At 25.7% G+C, this 23,497-nt stretch overlaps 4 protein-coding genes across 7 annotated transcripts; 2 read left to right on the forward strand and 2 right to left on the reverse strand.

The window, feature by feature from the left end:
• Nucleotides 1-1,352: 1,352 nt before the first annotated feature.
• LOC111031236 (N-acetyltransferase 6-like) lies at nucleotides 1,353-9,935 on the reverse strand. Of its 2 annotated transcripts, none has more exons than XM_022311105.1 (5): nucleotides 9,794-9,935; nucleotides 3,531-3,659; nucleotides 2,320-2,465; nucleotides 2,015-2,090; nucleotides 1,353-1,940 (listed from the first exon to the last, which is right to left on the reverse strand). In XM_022311105.1, the coding sequence occupies exons 1-5, from the start codon at nucleotides 9,829-9,831 to the stop codon at nucleotides 1,757-1,759; spliced, it is 573 nt and encodes a 190-aa protein (XP_022166797.1). In that variant the 5' UTR covers nucleotides 9,832-9,935; the 3' UTR covers nucleotides 1,353-1,756. The 2 variants fall into 2 exon arrangements, with proteins under 2 accessions (XP_022166797.1, XP_022166798.1); XM_022311106.1 differs by lacking the exon at nucleotides 9,794-9,935 and adding an exon at nucleotides 7,877-7,979.
• On the forward strand, nucleotides 5,661-8,152 carry LOC111031235 (putative glutathione-specific gamma-glutamylcyclotransferase 2). Its single transcript, XM_022311104.1, has 3 exons — nucleotides 5,661-5,968; nucleotides 6,360-6,398; nucleotides 7,738-8,152. Exons 1-3 carry the CDS (start codon nucleotides 5,762-5,764, stop codon nucleotides 8,104-8,106), a joined length of 615 nt encoding a protein of 204 aa, XP_022166796.1. The 5' UTR covers nucleotides 5,661-5,761; the 3' UTR covers nucleotides 8,107-8,152.
• An 845-nt stretch (nucleotides 9,936-10,780) lies between the features above and the next one.
• Nucleotides 10,781-17,273, forward strand: LOC111031234 (tether containing UBX domain for GLUT4). 2 transcript variants are annotated; one of them, XM_022311103.1, is made up of 10 exons: nucleotides 10,781-11,116; nucleotides 11,261-11,390; nucleotides 11,453-11,508; nucleotides 11,595-11,764; nucleotides 11,843-12,002; nucleotides 12,336-12,669; nucleotides 14,009-14,142; nucleotides 15,676-15,899; nucleotides 15,997-16,171; nucleotides 17,077-17,273. In XM_022311103.1, the coding sequence occupies exons 2-10, from the start codon at nucleotides 11,310-11,312 to the stop codon at nucleotides 17,243-17,245; spliced, it is 1,503 nt and encodes a 500-aa protein (XP_022166795.1). In that variant the 5' UTR covers nucleotides 10,781-11,116; nucleotides 11,261-11,309; the 3' UTR covers nucleotides 17,246-17,273. The 2 variants fall into 2 exon arrangements, with proteins under 2 accessions (XP_022166795.1, XP_022166794.1); XM_022311102.1 differs by having other exon boundaries at nucleotides 10,781-11,390.
• A 226-nt stretch (nucleotides 17,274-17,499) lies between these two features.
• On the reverse strand, nucleotides 17,500-23,265 carry LOC111031227 (mismatch repair endonuclease PMS2). Of its 2 annotated transcripts, XM_022311087.1 has the most exons (15): nucleotides 23,113-23,265; nucleotides 22,757-22,835; nucleotides 22,505-22,664; nucleotides 22,236-22,441; nucleotides 21,463-21,602; nucleotides 21,298-21,403; nucleotides 21,066-21,236; nucleotides 20,503-20,667; nucleotides 20,275-20,395; nucleotides 18,661-19,442; nucleotides 18,447-18,595; nucleotides 18,182-18,282; nucleotides 18,008-18,105; nucleotides 17,777-17,926; nucleotides 17,500-17,674 (listed from the first exon to the last, which is right to left on the reverse strand). In XM_022311087.1, the coding sequence occupies exons 2-15, from the start codon at nucleotides 22,814-22,816 to the stop codon at nucleotides 17,603-17,605; spliced, it is 2,481 nt and encodes an 826-aa protein (XP_022166779.1). In that variant the 5' UTR covers nucleotides 22,817-22,835; nucleotides 23,113-23,265; the 3' UTR covers nucleotides 17,500-17,602. The 2 variants fall into 2 exon arrangements, with proteins under 2 accessions (XP_022166779.1, XP_022166778.1); XM_022311086.1 differs by having other exon boundaries at nucleotides 22,757-23,265.
• Nucleotides 23,266-23,497: the final 232 nt, after the last annotated feature.

Here is a 23,497-nt window from a genome sequence, read left to right on the forward strand (position 1 = left end):
AACATTTTTTCTTCGTCGGACATCAACGCATATTGGTACCTTCTAAACCGAACTAAGATTGAAAACTCATCTTCTTGTATCGTTTGTCCACTCATGAGCACGTCATTGAGAGCTAACCCATTAGTTTCCCTTTGCAGATGCATTGAATACTACTCTCACCTTCGTAGTTAAACTTGATGACTTGATAACCGCATGATGTGGCAGGTACCATATTTTTTCTGAGATGCTGCTTTCCTTCAGTACCTCTTGCATGTGTCCTAGATGTATGTACTCGGACTTAAACTTAGTATATTCTTCCCTTAGTGTGTTGGTTATTAGTATACTTGTGAGTGCGGCGGTGACGGCGGCGTGAACACCTTGAGAGTTGAGACTTGGAAGAACTTAAATGTTTATAGTCTTTCAGCTCAAAAAAAGAATTTATTTTTATTTTTTTATAGGTTTGCATTGATAACATAATATTATATTACTATTATAATAATATTGAAACATGGTACAGATATTTGACTCAGTCAACGCCGGCCGAAACAACTCGTAGAGATAAAAATAATATAGACTTTTAATAATTATTATTTCATAAGTTCGTAAATTGTAAGTTATACGTATAAAACGTCATATAAAATTTTCAATTTGCGAAATGTTATTATTACACTATTATTATGATTTAGTAAATACCATATTATTTTTTATAATTCATGTTAGTTTTTCCCTCAAACAAGAATTTTATAATTTGAAATCATGTTAGGTGGTTAATTACTCTTAAAATATCCTTAGTGCTTATATTAGTATATCACGTTGACTCAATTAATTTGTATATAATGTAATATTTTACACGCTTATGATTAATATTTACAATGCTAGCTAAATTACTTTTGAAAAGTAAAACAATCACGTAATTCGTTGCATTAGATAGTTATATTTAAATTAAAGTCACGTAACTCGACATTAATTTTATCATGTTAGTTACGTTATTTTTTCATTCAAAAAATAAAGTGTTACAAATAACATTTCTAGATCAGTCTAAAATGTTTAATGTCTATTCAGGAGTACCTAATAAGTATTAAGTAAACGTATAATTATTATACGTTAAAGTATTATACTATTATATAAACTCTACATCAACCAGTACATATATAACAATGAAGATAAAAAAGTACATTGTAACATGAACACAATAAGTATTAATTCCTGGGATTTTTAATAACACTGTTGATTATTATCTAAAGCTTTAGCTCTTTCGGAATCATAAATAAATTTAATAGGCTTTTAATTCTTCTCAAATATCCTAGCACCCAGGTTTTTTTTAGACATTCTACATTCATAACTTTTTTAATAGTGTAGAAAATAACACATCATTCGGAATCAGTTTTATAATGTAATTTTATAACAATTACATCTATTTAAATAAAATATAATGAAATCACTTCAGTGTTACCAGAGCTGGACACAGCAATTGTAGAGCTTCTGGCAAGAAGAAATTTGGTATGCCCCTTACCCTCAATAATTTGTTGCTTTTGAGCTGGCTTTTCGACCTGGCTAAAAGTAAAAGCCGTTTTGTTACAGTAATTTGTAATTTGTGTTACGTTACTACCCAACACTGATAATGTATACATACATTAATTAATATTAGAGTTAATATTATTCTTAAAGCTGTTAGCAAGTGTTAACTGAAATTTGCACTAGATACACGATTATAACAATGGTATGTATTCCTTGTTAGTAATTTATAACATAAAAAAAATAATTTAAAAAAAACAGTTCATGTCAAAAGTTTTCTCATGTATGTTTTTCTAGATGGCACAATCACAGAAACCATGTTTGATTTATTGATGCTACTCAAACAGCCACCATAAATTGAAATTGGCTGACATTGAATGTATCCAAGTTTTGAGTAAAACTCTTGTTTGTCAATTGTAGACAAGTATGCAAAATTTAAACCCAACCTATAAAAATTATTTTAAATTTAAATATAATTTCAAGTATGTAGTATTTTATTCAGTATTTTTCTGATTATTACGTTTTTATGTACTCTTCAGTCTTGTACATAAGATATTTTCCTAGTCCTTGTCTTCGGTGACAATTTCCTATGACCACTAAAATAATAAAAAATTTCATATCTATTAGAAAAATTATGTAGGTACTTTTATTTGAAGGTGGTAAAAGTCAACACAAGCATATCAAACATTGGATATTTAGGTTAGAGTACCTAAAAAGTAAGTAGCTTAAGTACCTTAAACACAATTCTCTTTCTTTTAATTTTTCAGAATGTAATTTATTATTTATAAGCACCTATAGCTAAGAACCTAACAGTAAAATATTTACCTGTTTCGATGAAACCACCATCAGGTATAGACGGTATTGGCGTAATTTTTGAATGTCCTATAACTGTCTTGAAGTTATCTTCTTCTTCTTTAACCAATATCAAAGATGTTGGCAAAGTATCACAAGATGCCTCCAAACTGTGTAATCTAAACAACAGACACAAATTCATTAACATCAATGAATTTACATGAAATATAATTCATTAACATCAATAAATGTACATGAAATATGCCAAGTTGCATATCAAATCACTAACATTTAATGAAACAATAGCGAACTATTTGATTCAAAATTTCTTAAACATGGTTTAATAAGCTACATTGGATACATTAAATCAGGGGTAGACAATCCGCGGTCTGTGTAGAAATTTTATGAGGCAAGCGATAACAATTTACAATTAGTATAAAAATATTATACACCACGTAATCTTTGTTGATAAAAATTCTTAAAACCGCTTTTCGTGAGGGCCGTAACTTAATTTAGTTTTATTCAAGTCTTTGTAAAAAAAAACTTAGGAAAATATAATATTTTGCCAAAAAAATGTCGATAGTGATTTGAAAGTGGAAACACATATATTTGTGAGCAAACTTTTTCAATAATGTTATATCGAAAAATCAAATATGGTTTGCAATTAACCGAAGGTCACTTAAACTTTGTATCTATTTTAATGCTATTATTCTATTCTGTGGCTATATTGAGGATTTCGACATAGAAAATCAAATCTACTATAGTACCATCAAATCTACTATAATACTATCAATATTAGATGTTTCCATTTTTAGATTAACAAATCTTTGATACCTTTATTAAAATATAAAAATCAATCATCACATTATTGACTGTGGAGCATGATTAACAAATTATTTTCAAATATAATAATTCAAAAAATATTTTTAAAAATGTCACCTAATCACACTACAATTTAGACTAATGAGTTAAGTTTAAGGGAGTAGAAAATTAAATAGTAATCGATAATTAAAGCAATCATAATATTTTACTTTAAATTTGTTTGCTTTTCACAAAATAATGAACATTATAAACTATAACATTATAACTAATTACTGAAAACTTAATTTTTTTTAAAAAATTTTCAAAACTACCTAAATAGGTAATTTAAGTTGTATTAAACCTTAAGTATCATTATATTTTAATTACAAATTAATAATAGACATTAGAAAACTCGGTAAGTTATTATAGGCTTAAATAAATACCTGGCCATTTCACTGCGTGGCCATTCGGAATTAATTACAGCACAACATTGTTTGATGAGGTGTTTGTTTCGGTGTAATGGTAATACTTCTAATCGTTCCATTGTCATTATTATGTAGATGTAAAAGTACCTGCAAATTTAAAATGTTTTAAAGTAAAATACTACATATTGATATCCAAACTTAAAAATGGTGGGCAAGTGGGTATTGTTTTGTTGAACTGCAGGAGTCGGGTAGGACACTGATATGGATGAGTTACATTCAAATTCAATGATATAAAATCATTGTACAAGAAAAACCATTTTGTGCAGATGGTTTATCATCTTATTTTACTAATACTATAGTAACTTCTAACTAGTAACTACAGATGAGTTTAGTCACTATATTAAACCTATTGTTGAAGAAAGTGTATTTTTCTAAACTGTGATTATTTATTTGGTTTTTTAAGTGTATTAATTGTATGATTACATATGTGGTGTATTTTTGGAGAGGGCGCACAAAAATACACCACATATGTAATCATATAATTAATACACTTAAAAAACCAAATAAATAATCACAGTTTAGAAATATACACTCCCTTCCAACCATTATTCATTTCTAAATACGCCCTTGACTACAAGTATATTTTATGATATTATTTCATCAAAGTAATTTATCTTATATTTCATTTGATAATACTATAGATTCTTCTTCAAGTAACTACCCGCAAATAATATTTTTGTATTCCAACAAAATAACTGAAATTGATATTCTTCGTTACTAATTTTGTACAAATTTTAACTTGATATCTATAAAGAAAAACTATGTTTATATACATTTCTTAGATTATTTGGTTACAATAGTAGCTACTAATGAGAAGCTTTGTTTTAAATTTTAAATTGTTAGGTATACAAATTGAAAATCTTATAGATTTTTAACTGCAAAATAATTTGCTGATTTTTGTGGTTTTGAAGAATTTGATCAAAGTTTTAATTGCTTATAAAAAAAAAAAATGTGCATATGTATCAAAAATATTTTTAAACCATAATTATAAAAACGTATGAGGAAAGTAGTATTACTATGTAAAACTTTTTTTATCGTCTAATTATCTAAGATAAATAATAATCATGATATAATGTATTAATAATGCAACTGAAATATAATCTCGTATATCTTATTAATACTTAATCAATTCTTAAAATTAGATAGGTTATCTGAAATTCATTGGGTACATTGTAAAACATTGATACTATATTATTTTTTTAATATTGGAAAGCTCTAATAGGTACCCACTAAAAATATTTTTGAAAAACATAAATGAATAACTTTATATTTTCCTTGACTAAATTGTATAACCTTAACTATAATAATTTCATAAAAAGGAAATTGAATTAATATAAATTTTTAAAATGAACCACATTAGATTAATTATTTGGTAAATGACAAAATTTTGAGAACATATCATTTCTAAAAGTCTGGGTAGTAATAGCTACCTAATAAGAACCAGTACAAGAAAAGTAAAATACACATAAGCAAACAATTATTGAACTTTATAAGTTTATAACTGAAGTGTCTGAAGCAATATTTAAGAACTCTTCACAATCAAATATAATTTTTTTACAAAAAATCTTCAATGAACAAATTTAATAGTTAAAATTTTTTCCAAACAAGATAATATAACTAGTAACTTTATTTCCAAAAGACTTAAAAATTAAGATATCAAATAATTTCATTTTTTAATTAATGAATTATAAAAATATTTATTATTTCCATGATTTTGATTTTCTGATTTTTTTTCTTTTATAACTTCATAATTATTATAATTAATTACTAATTTTATTTATCTTTATTTTATTTTATAGACATATTTATTTTAAATTGTATAGCATATTATAATATTAAATATTATAAAAAGTAAATACTTACATTTATTATAGTATAATAGTAATGACTAATATATTATTTTAAGATTACACGAATACAAGTTCTTATAAAGAATGTTTTAAATGTTGGAGCTTTTAATAAAAATAATTTTCAAGTGAGCTGTTACTTAAAGTTCAACAACGCCATCTATTTGTTGAAAAGTGTAATGCATTACAGATATTGATTATTTTTGTTCTATTTGTCAACCAATCCTTAGAAACCCTATCAAAATGTTATCATATTATAAACAATAGATGTAGACATACTACATTTTCTTGTCTACGTAGGAAATTTTATTCCCATTAAAAAAAATTTATAGCATTTCAAGAATGAAACCAGATAAATCAGAAAACAGCCACCTAAACGACAACAATTTAAGTAATGGGTTAAAAAACCATATGTTTTGGATATTCGGTTACGGCTCATTGGTATGGAAAACTAATTTTCCATTCATAAAAAAATACCCCGGATACATAAAAGGATACACCAGGCGGTTTTATCAGTTTAGCCCAGATCATAGAGGGACCAATGACTTAGTAAGATCATAAAAATGTTGTTTTTTAATAATTAATATGGTAAATTTGTAATTATTAATATGGTAATTTTTAAAATTAGTGAGATTATGAACCCTGATTTTTAAGGTTGATCCAAACAGAAACTAAACTTTTATTTTTAACAAACCCAAATTAAACTCACATTTTTTACAGGAAAACATTTTTACTATTCAAAAAACAAATTATTAATTAGGTACCTTTAAACAATTGTATAATAATGATAATATTATGAATAGTTTTTTTTATGGTTTTTCAACAAACTAAACTCAAATTTTTATTTCAATAGATCGATTTAAAATCAAACAGTTTGGATCATCACTATGTAAAACTAATGTTCATACTAATTATTTTAAACATTCTTAATAAATTTCAGCCTGGACGAGTAGTGACTCTTTTACCATCAACTAATGAAGTAAGTTGAGCATATTTTACTGTCTATAGTTTAGGTATATATGCTTATATAACTATATGTTGCTTATTAGTCTTTTGTAATCGCCACCGCGCTAAAGCAAACTTATCAGTGGACATAAATATAAATTATTATATAATATCAATGGATATACTATTAGAAAAATATCAATGGATATACTATTAGAAAAATATCAAAATTTTAATTTCAAATAAAAGTTAACAATAATAGCAAGTACATTTGCTGTTAAAATTGATTGCCAGTTTAAAATACTAAGAGAAAAATTACTCATCCAAATAACTTTTGGACAATATTTAAAAATAAGCCAATAATTATTAAATAAACATTATTAACTTATTAATAACACACTTGAAAATACGTAAACATTATACAATATAGCGATATGCTGACAAAATATTGAGTATTACATAATATCTATCTTTTAATGTGATTATAACCAAGTCTTGGCATAAATGAGTAAAAAAGTTAAAGTTAAGTTAATTTTAACATTTTAAAATTTAATTTTCAATAATTTAATTTATAAATCACTAAATAATAAATACAATTATTATTGATGATGCATATTGCATAAACATTTACTTTTTATTATTTTAAGCCATATTACTGGTTATTTCTGACTATTTATATATTAAAAAAATGTAATTAAAAACTTAATTAATAAGTTAATTGTAAGTTGTAATATAACTTTTAACTTAACTGAGTCTAATAAATAAATTATGATGACTATTAACTTTAAACTTTTAAAAATGTTTTATATATAGACTTAACTTAACTCAGTTAAAAATTATCATTAACTTGCCTAGGCTTGATTATTAGTTATTACTAACTTGAATATAATACAAAAAAATCAATTTCAAATACTATAAGAACTTTTTCCTTGAATAAATCACATACTATACGTAACTACAAGTAAGATATTAAAATGCAGAGAAATATTGATCATGAATAATGTATTTTAAGATTAAGAAGATACTACACCAGCAGGTGCATTTGTAAAATTTTTAAATGATTATCTTTTTTAAAATTGATAATAGTTCAATTCACTCTAATATTAAACATAATTTAAGTTAATTGGATATTTTAGAACAAACAATTTGCTATGTTAGGAGTATGTAGGGTGGGTATAGGGTCCTCTTAAAATCTGCTGACATAAGGTCATCTAGTAGCAGGGTAATTATTTTATATGGCTCGGTGGCAGGGAAATAACAAACAATGTTCACATATATTTTATAAGCATATAATACCATTGATATAACATGATCCCTATCTCATTTAGGTACTTCGTCCAAAACCTAATATTTGCGATATAATGTGATTTTAGAGTCGAGTATGGGGGATAGCATATGGGATTGACAATCGAGATATAGATAATGTATGTGCAGGGTTGGACCTACGTGAACGTGCAGGTTATACTAAGAAAGTTATCCAATTTCATACAAAAACAAATGAAGATCAAATACCATCTGAAGTCACAGTGTATATAGCAGATGAAAACAATGAGTGGTTTGCTGGTGAAGCATCTATTCAACAAATAGCTTCTAGAATAGCAGTGTGCCGTGGAACCAGTGGATCAAATCCAGAATATGTACATAAATTAGCAGCAGAAATGAGACGGATAGCTCCTGAAGAAGATGATAAACATTTATTTGAACTTGAAATGGCTCTGAAAAGCATCGAAAATAGTTATTAAGGAAAACAAATATTTTAATCAAATACAAGACATTTTATTTAATTCATGTGTATTGTTTTTATTGTAAGAAAAATAAATAATATGTATTAATGTTATGACACTAAATTGGTTTATATTTTTTATTTTGCCCAATACAAATTACAATTTTAGTTCTAAATCAAGACCAATGTATATGACTCTTCATATATTTTTATAAAATATTTAAAACTGTCTCTGCCTTCATTATTTGTGTTTGGTATGGTGACTAACTGCACATTGATCAAGTTCAAAACAACTTTCTTGCTTTTCAAATTAAAAATTTAACATCCTTCATTTGACTATACTCAATTATGCATATTATGCTCAATTCTAGGCATTCATTTTCTAAATTTTTAATCGCACTCTTGATGCCACAGATTTAACAGTTTTATTAGACTCTGTCTCTTTCTATGTTAATTTCTACTCTACGAGAAAAAATTCTTTATTTTCCATTTTGACGCGTCTAATATAGTATTGGTACAATAGATCACTTCACCGAATGTTATGTTACCTTAACCAAACTTAATCTCGGACATCATTAATTATCTGCTCATAAATATTGTTAAATTATGTACTAACCTAATGCCAGATCAGGGTGAAAAATAAAATAATATAGGCATGCAGATTTTAGATTTAGAAAAGTAGGTAATAAGAATATTTTACCAACTTTGCTGTTATTGAATGATACATGATAATGGTAATAATTTATATGAATTTAATAAGGTAGTAAATATTTCAAATATATTTATATTAATATATTGATTATGCATTTATAAAACATAGGTCCACAATTTAATGACAATAATTTACGGCAGCAATAAATATTATTATAGGCAATTAATGAATATTAATAGGTATAAAATTAATGATTTGATTAAATAATTTAACGGACAATAGTGTAAGTAAATTTTAATTAATTCCAATAGGTAGGTAGATGGTATCTAATTAGAAATTATATTCATAGATTTTTAGTTCAAATAGTGGATTGCATGCATATGAACCAAAGAATCATAATTTTCAAATTTATTGAATTACTTACTTATTCGATTTGTTTAAAGTAAACAAATGTTGGTTCTTGACAATGGTGCATCCAAAAAAAAATTTAAAAAATAGTAATAATAATTGTTATTAGATGTGTATTATTTTCATATAGGTATGTATATTTAATAAATTAATTATAACAAATGGTAGTACTTATAGTACAGGTCAGGCCAGTCATAACTAGATAACATAGGTACTAACTTAAAAGAATAAAAAATTATTTTTAAATTAGAAGTTTTTTTTTCATATTTTTCATTTAGCCTGTCCTAATAAAATTGTCCATGTATTTTCTATTATAGTTTTGCTTATGGTAGTGCTACCTTATTATGAAATTGAAGAATGAATATGTGTTATGGAAATTGACCAATTGCAACCATAACACATGCAGCGCATAATCAATAATACCACAAAGTTAGTTTAATATATAATAAGTTTAATAGCTAATTTATAAGGATATTTTGAACCAAATACTCTGATGAGTAATGTATATGAAATATATATTATTAAATATAACATCATCACTCACCAGCAAATCAAAATATAAATCAAACATAGATCATCAACATTTTATGTAAGGAATAATTTTTTTTAATAATGAATAATAAATTGTTTTCAAAAAATCTATTACCAGGTATGCAGGAAACTCCAACGTGAATATAATCTCATAAGTCAAATGATTAAAATTTTTAAATGAGCAACAAAAAAACTAAAATATTTAACTTAAATTTAGATACAACTAATATAAATTTCAAAAATATACTGATTAATTAGAAAAAATGTGTATAAACATAAATATTTCTTTAATTAATTAATTGTAATATAAATTAATAGATAGTAAACTGTAAACAATAACTGATAATAATTAATAATAGGTCGTTTTCTTCTCGTCTATTAACATTTTAGGACCGGACCCCGGCTTGCTGGTATCCACATTTACATTTTTATTATATGGTTAAGGTAACTAAGTATAAATAGTAAATATTAAATATTATCCAATATTCACTATTCACCAGGATGTAAAATACGTATATAGTTTTATCCACAGATATATAAAATTTTTTATATATCTGTGGTTATATCTGTTAATTTTTATATTGTTTAGTTTTATCTGCCGATGCGTGCGAAGAGTGATATCTCAATATCTGATAAGCCATATTAATTAATATATAATCTAATTCTGATCTAAGTTAATTATTAAAGCACCGTCCTGAAAAGCACGGATTAATATATTAGGTATGGACGTATAGTGTATTAATCCGTGCTGAAAAGTCACCGATGCCCATCGACCGTTTGCACCATCACAGAACAATAACACCACTTCTGCACAAAAGACCATTATTAAAATAATTATAACTTAAATAATTAAACCACGATATGCCATACACAAAATGTAAATAAATGTGAACTATAGTTTTATTAAATTTCTCTAAGACATGAACGGTCATCACTCATCAGGATAGATTAATATGTTAATTGATAGTTATGGTTTGTATTGAATGTTGGCTTGATGGCTTAACATTCAATGTATCATGAAGATTCTTGAATCATGATTATTATAATAACATTAATAACACAGAGTAGAATAATAATAGTCTATCTCAATTTTTTTTAACATCTCTGTTTTCTTTATACATTTTGCTCATATAATCACGTCATAGCCCATAGGCTATAGACTATAGTGTTATACAATATTCTATGGGTTTTGGAACCTATTCGAAATTTGAATGACGAAGGACATTACCAGTTATCATTTATCAGTTATCAGTTATCACAGTAGTTTAGTGGTTGCTACTGTATGCATGATAGTTCGTACTTAATAGTTCATTATTTTCATATTTTCATGCTTTTTTATCTTAATTTTTTTTCTCCGTGTACTTTTAAGTTACAAAATACAATACTTTAAACTTGGATAAAATCTTGAAGTGTATAGTATCTTCTACCTAGTACCAAGGTGTATAATTTATTTTTGAACAGTAAATAAATGATATTAATAATTCATTATATTAATCAATAATCTGTTCTCAATTCACAAATGAAATATTAATGTGTAAATTATCTATATAAATACTATATACAGTGTTTCTTTTCTCAATAGCATTCAGTTAAATTTAATTGTATCACTACTGTTGTCTGTTAATATAAATATGGCCACAAATTTAGTAGTATTGGGTGAAAATGCTGCTAGAATAAATGTGAAAGTCAATCCTAATATGACTGTTCTTAAAGCAAGTACCTTACATTACTTGATCTTCATACAACTCTTTATAAATATATTTAATTGTTATAGGTAATAGAATTAGCCTGCACAAAAATGAAGGCAAACAGCAACGATTTTGATTTAAAGTAACTATTTCCTTTTCTTTTCATTTTTAATTACCTAATCGTAAAACTTTGTTCTATGTTTGTTTGTCTGTCGCTTTATTTAATAGGTATCACAACAAAATATTAGATACAACTAGTCTGATCAGGTTTACAAATATTGCCAATAATGCCTTATTGGAATTAGTACCTGCTACAAAGTCTAGACAAGATAGCTCTGTTGGTGTATGGTTACAAATAGAAGATGGATCTAGATTATCTGGCGAATTTCCATCTAGTCGTAAGTTATATTGAAAATGTTATCTATTTATTACAATTTACATATTTTTTACTATATAGTTTTATTATTTTTGATAAGAAAATCTTTGGGAAATCATACAGATATTGTTGAAGGACAATTTTTCTAATTATGAAAGTCCAGCTATAATTTATACTAGAATGGAAATAATTGGTAAAGAGCAATTGCAGCAGAAAACATTAAAAGACATTGGACTAGTTAGTGGCAAAGCCTTGTTAAGGTTAGTAAAAAAACCAATTATCTAACATATTCACTGTATTCTAATATTTACAACAAGTCAACAAATATTTGTCACTAGTTCATTGAGCATTATTCTGGCCTTCTTAGTAACATTTATAATAGTTAATTACAGGAAAAAATGTGCAGTACCTACAGTGAATATGTTAACTGTTAAGTAATTGGCTCCATAATTAACTATATATTATTATCTCAAATGTAATTGTTTCAAATATTTTTTTTAAATGTATTTATATTTGTCTACATTGTTTTGTTGGTTATTAAGATCAATTTTAACTTTCAATATTTACTTAAAACATGTATTTTGATTAAATAGATTACTTAATAAAAAAGAATCTGAAGACCAAGCTCATGTATATGTACCTGCAGCAAGAAAACCAAAACTTGAAGAACCTCCCAGATCTGTAGGCCATAGAGAAACAAACACAAATGAATTAGCAAGTGTTGAATCTGCAAAGGTTGTGGCAACAAATCCACAAGAGTCCATGGACATTGAACCAAGTACTGATGATATAGTTGAAAAAACTGGGCCTATAAATATGTCAACATATCAAAACAACATTGATAATGATTCTAAAGCAATAGACAATAACAAAAAGCCTACTCTTACTGATGAAGATCTCAATAACTTCAAGAACTCTATATCTTATGTTAGTAATTATTTAACCACTTTTATTTATATTATTTTGAATTTTACTATTATTACTGCAAACAGTTAATCTACTTATGTATACAACTGTTTATATATTAATTTATATCTCTATACCCTATAGAGGTTTATTATAGTGTATTAACTATTACTATTAAGATCCCAACACTGCAGCAGTAGCGGTAGCAAAAAATTTACTACCACCTCCAAGACACAAGAATTTTACAAAAGCATTTTGTGGGGACCTTTTTAATATAGTTGGTCGCAATAACCCAAATTGTTTTCTTGTCATTTATAGTTTATATTTAGTTTATATTTATAAATTAAATTTAAGTCATACAATTCAAAAAATACATAATCAAATTTGTTTACCACCCTTTGAAATTTAATTAATTTAGCAGTGGCATACTTAGAACTGACTTTTAAGGATGTTTATGATTTTTACTGAACAAATAAATATATCTCAAAAGTAAAAATTATTTCTGAAAATTTCCGAGGGGTTTTATCCCTCCCCTCAGTAAGTATGCCACTGTCATTGTGACTTACTGTATTTGAAACCTAACACAAAAAAATGCAAAAATAAAAAACGAATTAGCATTTTCATAGTAAAATACAATAATATTATGTAATAATTATTAGCAGGGCTTATAAGTTCAAGCATTTGCATGTTTTTCTTGCAACACCGGCAAACATGTTAACTAAAATACAAATTTGTTTCATAACAATAGTAATAAATATATAAAGTTTAATATTGTACGTTTTTGCGTATTTTGGGTGTAAAGGCATATTTGGGGTATAGTAAATTTGTAGAGTTATTAGCGCATACTTTTTCATAAAAAAATATGTTTAAACAGATAAATATTTGAAGTTTTTTCTTTTGCTTCTTATTTACTTTCCAATTTACAACATTGAAATATTTGTTTAGATTTTTTTTTATTCTCGTACGACCACAGGTATTTAATTTACCACAGATTTAATACTAATAATATAATAATGACAACAAAGTGTTGATCTGTAAAGTTAAGTTTTTGAGTGTTTTAAAATGCATACAAATTAAAAGAAATTGAATTTGGATAAAAAAATGGATGTATTTTATTATTTCAAAATCTGATTATGATTTTTTTATACTATGCAAGTTTTAAGTGTACATAAATGCATATTTTGCCACTGTTTAGTGCATGAATGGATATTTATTTATGCATTTTATAGTGTATGAACTTACGAGCCCTGGTTATTAGTTATATAAAAAAAATTATTTATTTTATTAAAATATGTGCTAAAAAATGTTATTATTATTAAGTTAGTATTTAAAATTAATTAATATTTAACATTTATTTTAGTTAGATGAACGCGACACTTTGTTATTTGACATTATGGATGGTACTTCAGTGTTATATCAAGACGAAGGTGATGATTTCTTTAAACCAACTGTAAAAGATATAACTCTTGTACTACGAGATTTGAAAAATTCACGGTAAATTGTATAGATAATAATTAGTAACATTAAGAGTAGGTTATACCCACGTGTGTTGTTTTAGTCTTACTAACGCACAACAATGAAAATTTATCTTCCTGAGGAATCCTTTTTAAAATGCTCATAACTTTTTTCAAAATTAGATCATTAAAAAAATCATTTGTGTGCCTAGATAATATTCTTATCTTAACATTTGATAATAGTAATAATATATTTGTAAATTCACATTAATATAAAAAATATCCGAGTAAAACAAATTCTTCTGAGTTAAAAATTTTCTATGTCATGGGTTGGTAAGGCGGAGACAATGTATGTGGATATAACATCTTTCTAAAAACAATAAATACTTAAGTAGAATCATATTTATTTTAAAATCTTTAGATTTGGATATTCAACAGGCTAAAGGCAATTTTCACTATATAAAATATTGTATCTGTGCGATATTTAATTAAAATTTTTAAAGTTTCTATATGAATGAAATACATTTTTTTGTGTTGAATATAATATACAGTGAAACTTCTATTTAAAGAAATATTTGTAAGAACTGTCTTCATTATTAATCATTTGTAAATTTATCTCTTTATTACAAGTCTGATGTTTAAATGTAACAAATAGACTATTCGAAAACAAGCTTGTTTTTTTAATGTAATTACTATTATATATTAAGTATATCGTTCTAAAATACCTACAATTGTATGATATTCGATAAAATAAAATAAGGCATTGGAAATCAAGTCAGCTAATCTTACTGCAGTGTTGCTGTTCCAATAATGACGTCGTTAACAATAAATTATGCTGTCATTTTCCTATACATACAAAAAAAATGCTGCAACATAAATGTTTATCAATTGTTAATAAGAAAATCACAGATTATTCTTTTAAATTGAGATTAAAAATAAATTAAATACGTTTGAAATAAGTCTTAAAAAAGTAGGTATACCTGTGAATTTTGTGCTTTTTTATGATACTTCATAAAATACGAATGTATATGCAATTAATTAAATGAAAAAATAATTTATAACTATATTATTATTTACCAAATTTCTCTATATTACAAACTATTTTTATTCCCATGATACTTCATTGTATGGAAGTTTCACTGTATCGTTTATATATTTATAAAATAGTACTTATGAACTAGATCTTGTTTCTGTCAATTATTTTAGTGTACTGTTTCATAAAGTACTATATGTAACTATTTGGACAATTTTTATATTTAGTTGTTCAATATTTCACACTATTCTGTTTAATTAACAGTGTGAGGTATCTGAATAATATTATGTTAGCTTAATAGTTTTGAAAATAATTGGTCATATTTATAAATATATGATAGTTATAAGTTATAACTATTCATTATTCAATACAATCAATAGCATTCAATAATTAAACAATGTGAAAATTGTGTAACACCGTGCTATTACCAATTGACATACCAAAATTAATGAAAATAAAATTTTTTTTAAATACATGCAAAATTTAAAAAATAAACTAGTTATGCATAGAATTTTAAGACTATATTTATTTTTATTTTAGGGCTCAATTTGAAGATGGCCAACTGTGTACAAGTGCAATGCGGGAATTAGAAAAGACTCAAAATCAACTAAATTTATTACATAAATACAAAAAGTGTATTATTAGAATACATTTTCCAAACAGATTAGTACTACAAACCATATTCAAATCAACTGAAACCGTATTGGATATAATTAATTTCATTCGAAAATATCTCATTGATGAGTCTTTAGATTTTTGTTTATGTAAGAGCCAATTGAATTTTTAAATGTATTAATCTAGTAATAGATACTACACATTCAATTTAAAAGCAATTAATTTCTAATGATTTCATTTTAACAGTTACAACACCTCCTAAAACTATTTTGAAACCTGAAGATACTTTATTGGAATGTGGATGTGTACCATCGGCAATGATACATTTTTCATGTAGTACGGAAATCGATCAATTAAAACCTGAGCTCAAACATAAAATTGTGTCAGGGTGTCAAGCTTCAATAGCTGCTTATCTAGTGAGGTTGGTTGTTAATGTTATGTAACCAATGGCATAAATTAAATTTTCCGGGAGAAGGTATTAAATAATACCCTGATACTAAAAGTTGTTTAATATATTGTTAGCATTTATAACTATAATTTAATATTGTATATTATACCGCATTATTACCAAATGGCAGTGGAGATCAAACGGGTGGAAGGGGATAGATCCCCCATGATGTGTTTTTCAATATTTAAGATCTGATTACCATAATTTATATGTTTAATAATCAAATAGTGCATGTTAAAAAAATCAATCATATCCCCCCTCCCTTGATAAAATCATTTGGCTGCCATTGCCAAATGGTCATTGCTGAGTATCTGTTTCAAGTGTTTCAACTATAAGTTATAATTAGTATTATCGTTATAGTCCATAATCTACCCGTACACTTAAACCATACACATATTCATGTACGTTGTACTTGTGGCTGTGAAACTGGTCTTAGAGTGTACAACTATTATAAAATGTATTGCTTACATGATGTGTTCATGGAATTCTAATAGAACTCCGATTTCTACTATATAAATTTAGTACTATAGATTCTACCAAATTTTAAGATAAAATGGTTGTATTAACACTTTAAAAACGTTCATTTTTGGATTTTATATTAACTTTAAAAAACAATTATTTTAATGAAATCCAAAGAATATAGTTCTCGGTTAAAAATATTAATTATCATTTTTACCAGTCTATTATGATTTTTGTTTTGAAGACCAATGAAATTAATTGTGAAAAGTTATAAATTATACAAAATAAGATAACATAGTGGTTAAAATTAAAAAATGATGGCATTGTAGTTTTTAAAATATTATTAAAAATTTAATATAATTTATTCTATCTTTATGTTTGTATTTACAAACTAATTTTAAATGAATTGATAATTACAGAAAAGAAAGAATTTCAAACTTTTCAAATAATGAAACTATACATGATGAACAACAACCAGGGACGAGTAAACAATTAGAAAATCAAAATACTAAAACGACTGTTTTTACTCAACAAAATAAAAGCAAAGCGAATAATGGGAAGACACCTAAATGGTTTAAGCCAGTATAAAGTTAAAAGTAACATGATCAACTACAAATTGTGTTTAAATTATTTAATGATAATTATTGATGTATAATTACATTTTTAAATATTGTTTTCGATCGATACATTAAAAACCAACTATCTATTAAATAATAAACAATAATTATTAATTTCTGTATGGCATATTATATAATATATTTTATTATTTTTTTGATAAAATTAATATAAGAGCCATATTATTTAAAAATCTAAGAATAAAAAAATTATTAAAAAAACAATTAATTTGTTGTCAATGTTGTTTGCTTTATACATTTTTATGATCCTGTTGTCATTGTATTTTTTATGTACTTGTAAATAAATAATTTGCATAAGAACATATTGGGTTCATTTTGCATTAACATTTAGTAATGAAAGGTTTACTAAATGTCTCATTGTTGGTCTTCCATGAGGGCAATTCTAAAACAACAAAAAAGTCTCAAACCAGTTCAAATTATAAATCACCATTGAAAATATTGACAAGAGGTCAATATATATAAACATTGTTTGTGTTTATCTTACCCAAGGTTGTTCAATATCTCCCATGTGGTCAATAAGTTTTCTCATATCACCCAAGTTTAATACTTTACCAATCATAACAGACTTACGACAAGCGCGAGAAGCAAACATTGAGCGAACTCTAGAAGGCCTACAAAGAGTATTAGGCGCATCCTAAATAATGTTAAAAATAGTTATTACAAAAAAAGAAGAGTTGTTATTTTAAATTGTATTTCATTTGAAATTACTATTTACTTGTAACATAAACAAAAGTTCATCTACATCCTCTTTACCAAAGCTCCAGTTTTTACTCATAGGAATCATAGTTAATTTAACTTTTTTTGTTGGTTCCGCTAAAATATAATAAATAATATACTTGATAAGTGATAAGTATGAACATGTTTTAAAATAAGAATAAATAAAACTTACCATCTTGTTGGAACTGAAAATCAAATCCATTCATTTGAAAAACATTAATATTTTCCATTAATACAATTTCATTGACAGCGGTTAACTCTAGCTGCTGAGGTCTATAAAAAAATTAAAAATTAAATTTATAAAATAAAATAAGAGTTTTTTTCATTGTCAGTCACAATTTTAAATGTACTCAAATTTCCATGTAAAATATTATGTACAGTTTAAAAAAATTCTGATTTAGTAACAATTTTAGTTTTTATTAACAATCATTACTAACACCACTAATTTTTGGCTTGTAATTTTAGTTGTATTTTGTAATGTTTCAAAGTTATATTTTTCATCAGTAGCATGTTGATCAACTATAAATAAATCAGCATCGAGTTTGGTAATGATAAAACCCAAATTAAATTGGCCAATTATACTCATCTGTAAAAAAATAATGAAAATTCTGTACTTAATTAACTTTTTGTTATTAATTTACTATTACTTACTCTAGAAAACATATCTTTAGAAATCTCTCTACTTAATTCAATCTCAGCTTGTTGATTTTTATTTGGATCAATAGTTGCATAGAACCGTGTTTTTATTTTCTGTTTTTCAGATTTTTGAAATTTTAAATTGCTCAACCTTTGTCGAATTTGTTCAAGGTTAGTTTCAACTACTGCAAATTTTCTTCCTTTGGGTGCTATAGAAGTGTCTATTTCTATACTAGCACTTGGGTTTATTTTTGATGAATCACAATTAGTATTAGTATTGATATCTTTAACATATACATTTTTAACTTCATTCTTATGTATTGAATCACATTTAATGTCTACAATAGAATCAGATTTTTCAGTAACAATTTTTAAAGAAAATTTATTGTCATCCATATTTTCACTATTAGAATCATCAACAGAATATTCAGTTAATTCAATATTCTTGCTTTTTGAATTATTAATATAAGTGGATTTAGTTTTATAATTTTCAATGCTTTCTTGTAGAAATTCATCTGTTTTTTTCTCTTTATCATTGATTGCAATAGCGTCACAAGTGTCAGTACTTAAAAATAGACTGGTAGATATTTCATTTTCTATTAATTCCTCAGTATGATTTTCTTGAACATTATCAATAGGCTCAATTTTTTGTGTGAGAAATCTATCTATTGTACTTGAAACAGCCGTTGCTACTTTAGAATTATCAGATTTCCATCTAATGAGTTTAGCTTTAATTTGTTCCGAATGATTAGGTGTTTCTTTACTTTCATATTCATTATTTTTATCCAACTTCAGAACTGAAATAATTAAAATTATTTTATATAACACTATTAATAAGCAGATTGGCAACATTAATAAATGTGAACTATAATATCATGTTCTAGGGCAAGGATCGACAACCAATAAAAACATTTGAGCTCCATTAAAAATGTTAAGTATCCTGTGATCGACTCCTATTTATTTAAGTGGTATTGGTGTCATTTGCATTATTACATGCAGCATAATAATGAATTGTATACCTAATAATGCTTTTTTATTATTTCTCCTTTGGAAAATTGTACGTCCTTCATAACTAAAAAATATGTACTATTTGTATGTAATGTGTAAAAGTATGTTGAGATTACACACATTATCAACCGATATTGGGATAGAATCTTTGATATGAACGGCCAATACTTCTCTAAGATCAACTAATCAATGGCAACCCCTGTTCGATGCCATTTTTATATTCTAAAGTATATAGCATGACTAAGTAATAATTAATAATATTTAGCCATGGACTCTAGTGTATTGATAAGCATTTGAAGATTTTATACTTGTGTGGTTTTTTTCTAACATAAATATTTATTGAAGTCTATTGATTAACTCAACACATTTTTTGTATTTTACAATTTTTTAATTACAAATAAAGCAATAGTGTTAATGATATGATTTCACGTTTAATTAACTTTAAGAAACATATGTTTGTTTAACTATATTTAAAATATTTATTATTTTTCAAAAATTCTATAAAAATGAATATTCAAAACGGATAAAAATCTATTGTGTTGTTTTTTTCTTATTTTATACATACCATTAAACAAATAAAATGTAATTCTTCTATTAAATATAAATAGTTTTCTTGCTTACTTTTACAATTTTTACTTTCTGTAGTTGATTCATATGGCCTTTTAGCTGATATTGATTCATACAACAATGTATTAATCTTATAAGTAGATGGAATATTTTCAAACAATCTATTTAAACTGGCCTTGTAATAGAAGTTATATTTAAACACAGTATTTATTAACAGGTTACATAATTAAGTGTAAAACATTATAAATTATAATAGTTGAATTATAAATATGAATTACTTACTTTAATTATTGAAACTAAGATATTTTCATTAGACAAAAATATTTGTCTTTTATCAGGTGTCACATTAATGTCTACTTCAGCTTTTGCAATAGTTATATTTAAGTAGACAAATGGATATTGATTTTGATTATATTGATGGTAAACTTCATTCACTGTTTTTATAACCTAATATTGAAATAAATAGTATATTAAAGGTATATTAAGTACGTTATTTTAATTTTAAGCTGAATTATATTTGGTGTTTTTTTTTTAAATTTAAAGTCCATTGAAAAAATAAGTTCTCTAGTTAAAATCTGATAGTATGTGGATAACAATATTTAGTTGAATTAATCAGCAATACCGGATTAATGTATATGCAATGTACACATTTGCCCAGAGCTAGTTAACAGTGGCCTTAGGAGACGGCTATTTTTTTACAGTAGGCCATAATAAAACGTTGCGCCAAAGGCTTTGCTTGGTCTTAATGCGGCACTACTAATTAGCAAAATGAAAAGTAATATTTAATTTCCATAAAAATATGTTTCAAAAATACTTAAATTTATAATAATAAAATATGTGAGTACTTTTAAAGGCTCGCAGGGTCTAGAATTTATGAAATAAAATTGTCTGTCCTTAGAACTTCTTCCTCCACTATGATCACAACTAGATATATAACCATCTAGTTCAAAAATATTTGATATATCATCTTCTTCATCTTCAGGAATGACTTTTTTTAAAACTAACAAACTGTTAGCCTGAAAATAATATTTGAATCAATAAAAGAAGATCGAGCATAACAGATCCTAATTAATTTACCTGTTTAGAACCATAAATGCATGATATGTTTTCTAATACTGTGTTGCTACCATGTGTTGATAGAAGAACATTGTTTAAAGATTTTGTTTGATTAACACACGATAACCTATGAAAATAAAGGTTATTCCTGTAAAACTAACCAAAGTCATTAAAATATTAATTTACTTCACTTGAGTAGAAACTAAACAGTAACCAGTCACCACTTGGATCATTTTTCCAAATTCTTTTTTTAAATTTCTATGAAACTCTTTATGTCTTACGGGTAATGAAGAAAATAAATTAGACAATGTAACTGATGTTCCAACCTAATTAACAGATAATTTAGTTGTGTAAATAAAAATAACATTCATTTAATATGTTACACATTATTATATACAGGCATGTATTGCTAAAAATATTTATGGGTACCTATATCAATATTCATGGACTTTTTCAAACAGGTAGGTGACAATTGTAAAAACTAAAAACCTTATAATAAATAAAAAAATTATTTTTTACACCATGTTCGACAGTTATTTTTTTGCAGCCATAATTATGACTATCAAATACAAGTACTTAATACTTTTGGAAATAGTCTTGTGTGGATATTTATTGTAGGTAGTATGTTTCCAAACAAGAACCATCAAATCCCAATGAAAAACATGAAAGGAAAGGGCCCACCTATTGATGGTACTTTCAATTTATAGAAACTTGAATTCAGAAAAATGACATCATATTTAATACTTCTATAAAAGGTCATTAATTATAAAAATATTTTTTTATAATCCCCTGATATCTGATAATTAAAAATTACAGATAATTTTGTTACTAAAATAATGGGTACACAACCGTTAAAACCCATGTATCATCATACTTTCAGTGGGTAAACCAAAAAAAAAATGATGTTTTCCTTAATACAACACTGGATTTAATATTTATATTTAATTAAAAAAACATACTTGCTTAGCAATAGGGACTTTCAGCTTAATGTTTCCTGTATGATCAAACACTAACTTAATGCCACATTCTTGTGATGAATGTCTAGTGGTCACTATTACATCACTTAAAGCACATAATGAGCTCAATGCTTCTCCACGGAAACCAAATGTTTCTACTGAAGTCAGGTCAGCAAAGTCTTTAATTTTGGATGTATGGTGTTTTAAAGCTATATGAAAATAATTGTAGTTAGATTGAGTATTAGTATCTTAAAATATCATTATATTCATACCCAGTCCTTCAAAATTGTCAGGATGAACCCCAGATCCGTTATCTGTAACTTCTACCAAATCTTTACCGAATTCTTTTAGTTTAATTCCAACTGAAGTGGCTCCAGCATCTAAGCTATTTTCTATTAACTCCTTTACTGCTGTAGCCAAGTTTAATACAACCTAAAAAAAGTGTATAGAAATATTATATTATTTAGGTACATCTTAATAACAACAATAATATACATATATATTGTTTGTCCATGTATAATTACCTGACCAGAACATATTTTATGAACGTCCAATTTATTTATTGGTTTGATTTGGCCGGACATGGAGAATATAAAATACAGCCTATTTACGATTTAAGCATAAAGGTAAAAGTGTATTTAATATCAAGTTTTGCAATATTGTAAGACTAAAAGAATACTTAATGGTGATCAGTTTTTTAGTAACAATTAGTTAATTGAAACAATAAGAACTACAATAGACCAATGACAAAAATATAGGTACAGCGAATTAATCTCAATCTCAGAGAATAATTATAACAAATCGTACTACACTGTTTTAAGTTGTTATAATCTGTTCATAATATTGTTAATAGTATTAAATATTGAATTATTATACTAACTATAAGCAAATGTTTATGTGTTATTTCATAATAAACGATAAAGTCACGATTGTAAGTACTAAATAACGATAAATTGAGTACTTAAGTATATTATCCTATGAAATAACTAAGTATATATAATAGCATATTATTCAAAAATTGTCCTGCCGCCGGTGATTTTTACCGATATTGATAACAATTGATAACAGCAAATCTGATAAAAACCAAAAAAAAAGCTCATGCCAACCTACTAAGGTTAGAAACGAATCCCATTCATAGACCTTGTACTGAGTATAAGGTCTATGATCCCATTGCCCATTCCCACGCCGTTGGCCGTTCATCGGCAATTAAATCGAAAATTAAAAAATTGGTTTCATAGGTACCATGAACTAAAATAATACCACAG

The sequence above is a fragment of the Myzus persicae genome, unplaced genomic scaffold, assembly GCF_001856785.1.
Source record: "Myzus persicae strain clone G006 unplaced genomic scaffold, MPER_G0061.0, whole genome shotgun sequence".
Taxonomy (NCBI): Eukaryota; Metazoa; Arthropoda; class Insecta; order Hemiptera; family Aphididae; genus Myzus; species Myzus persicae.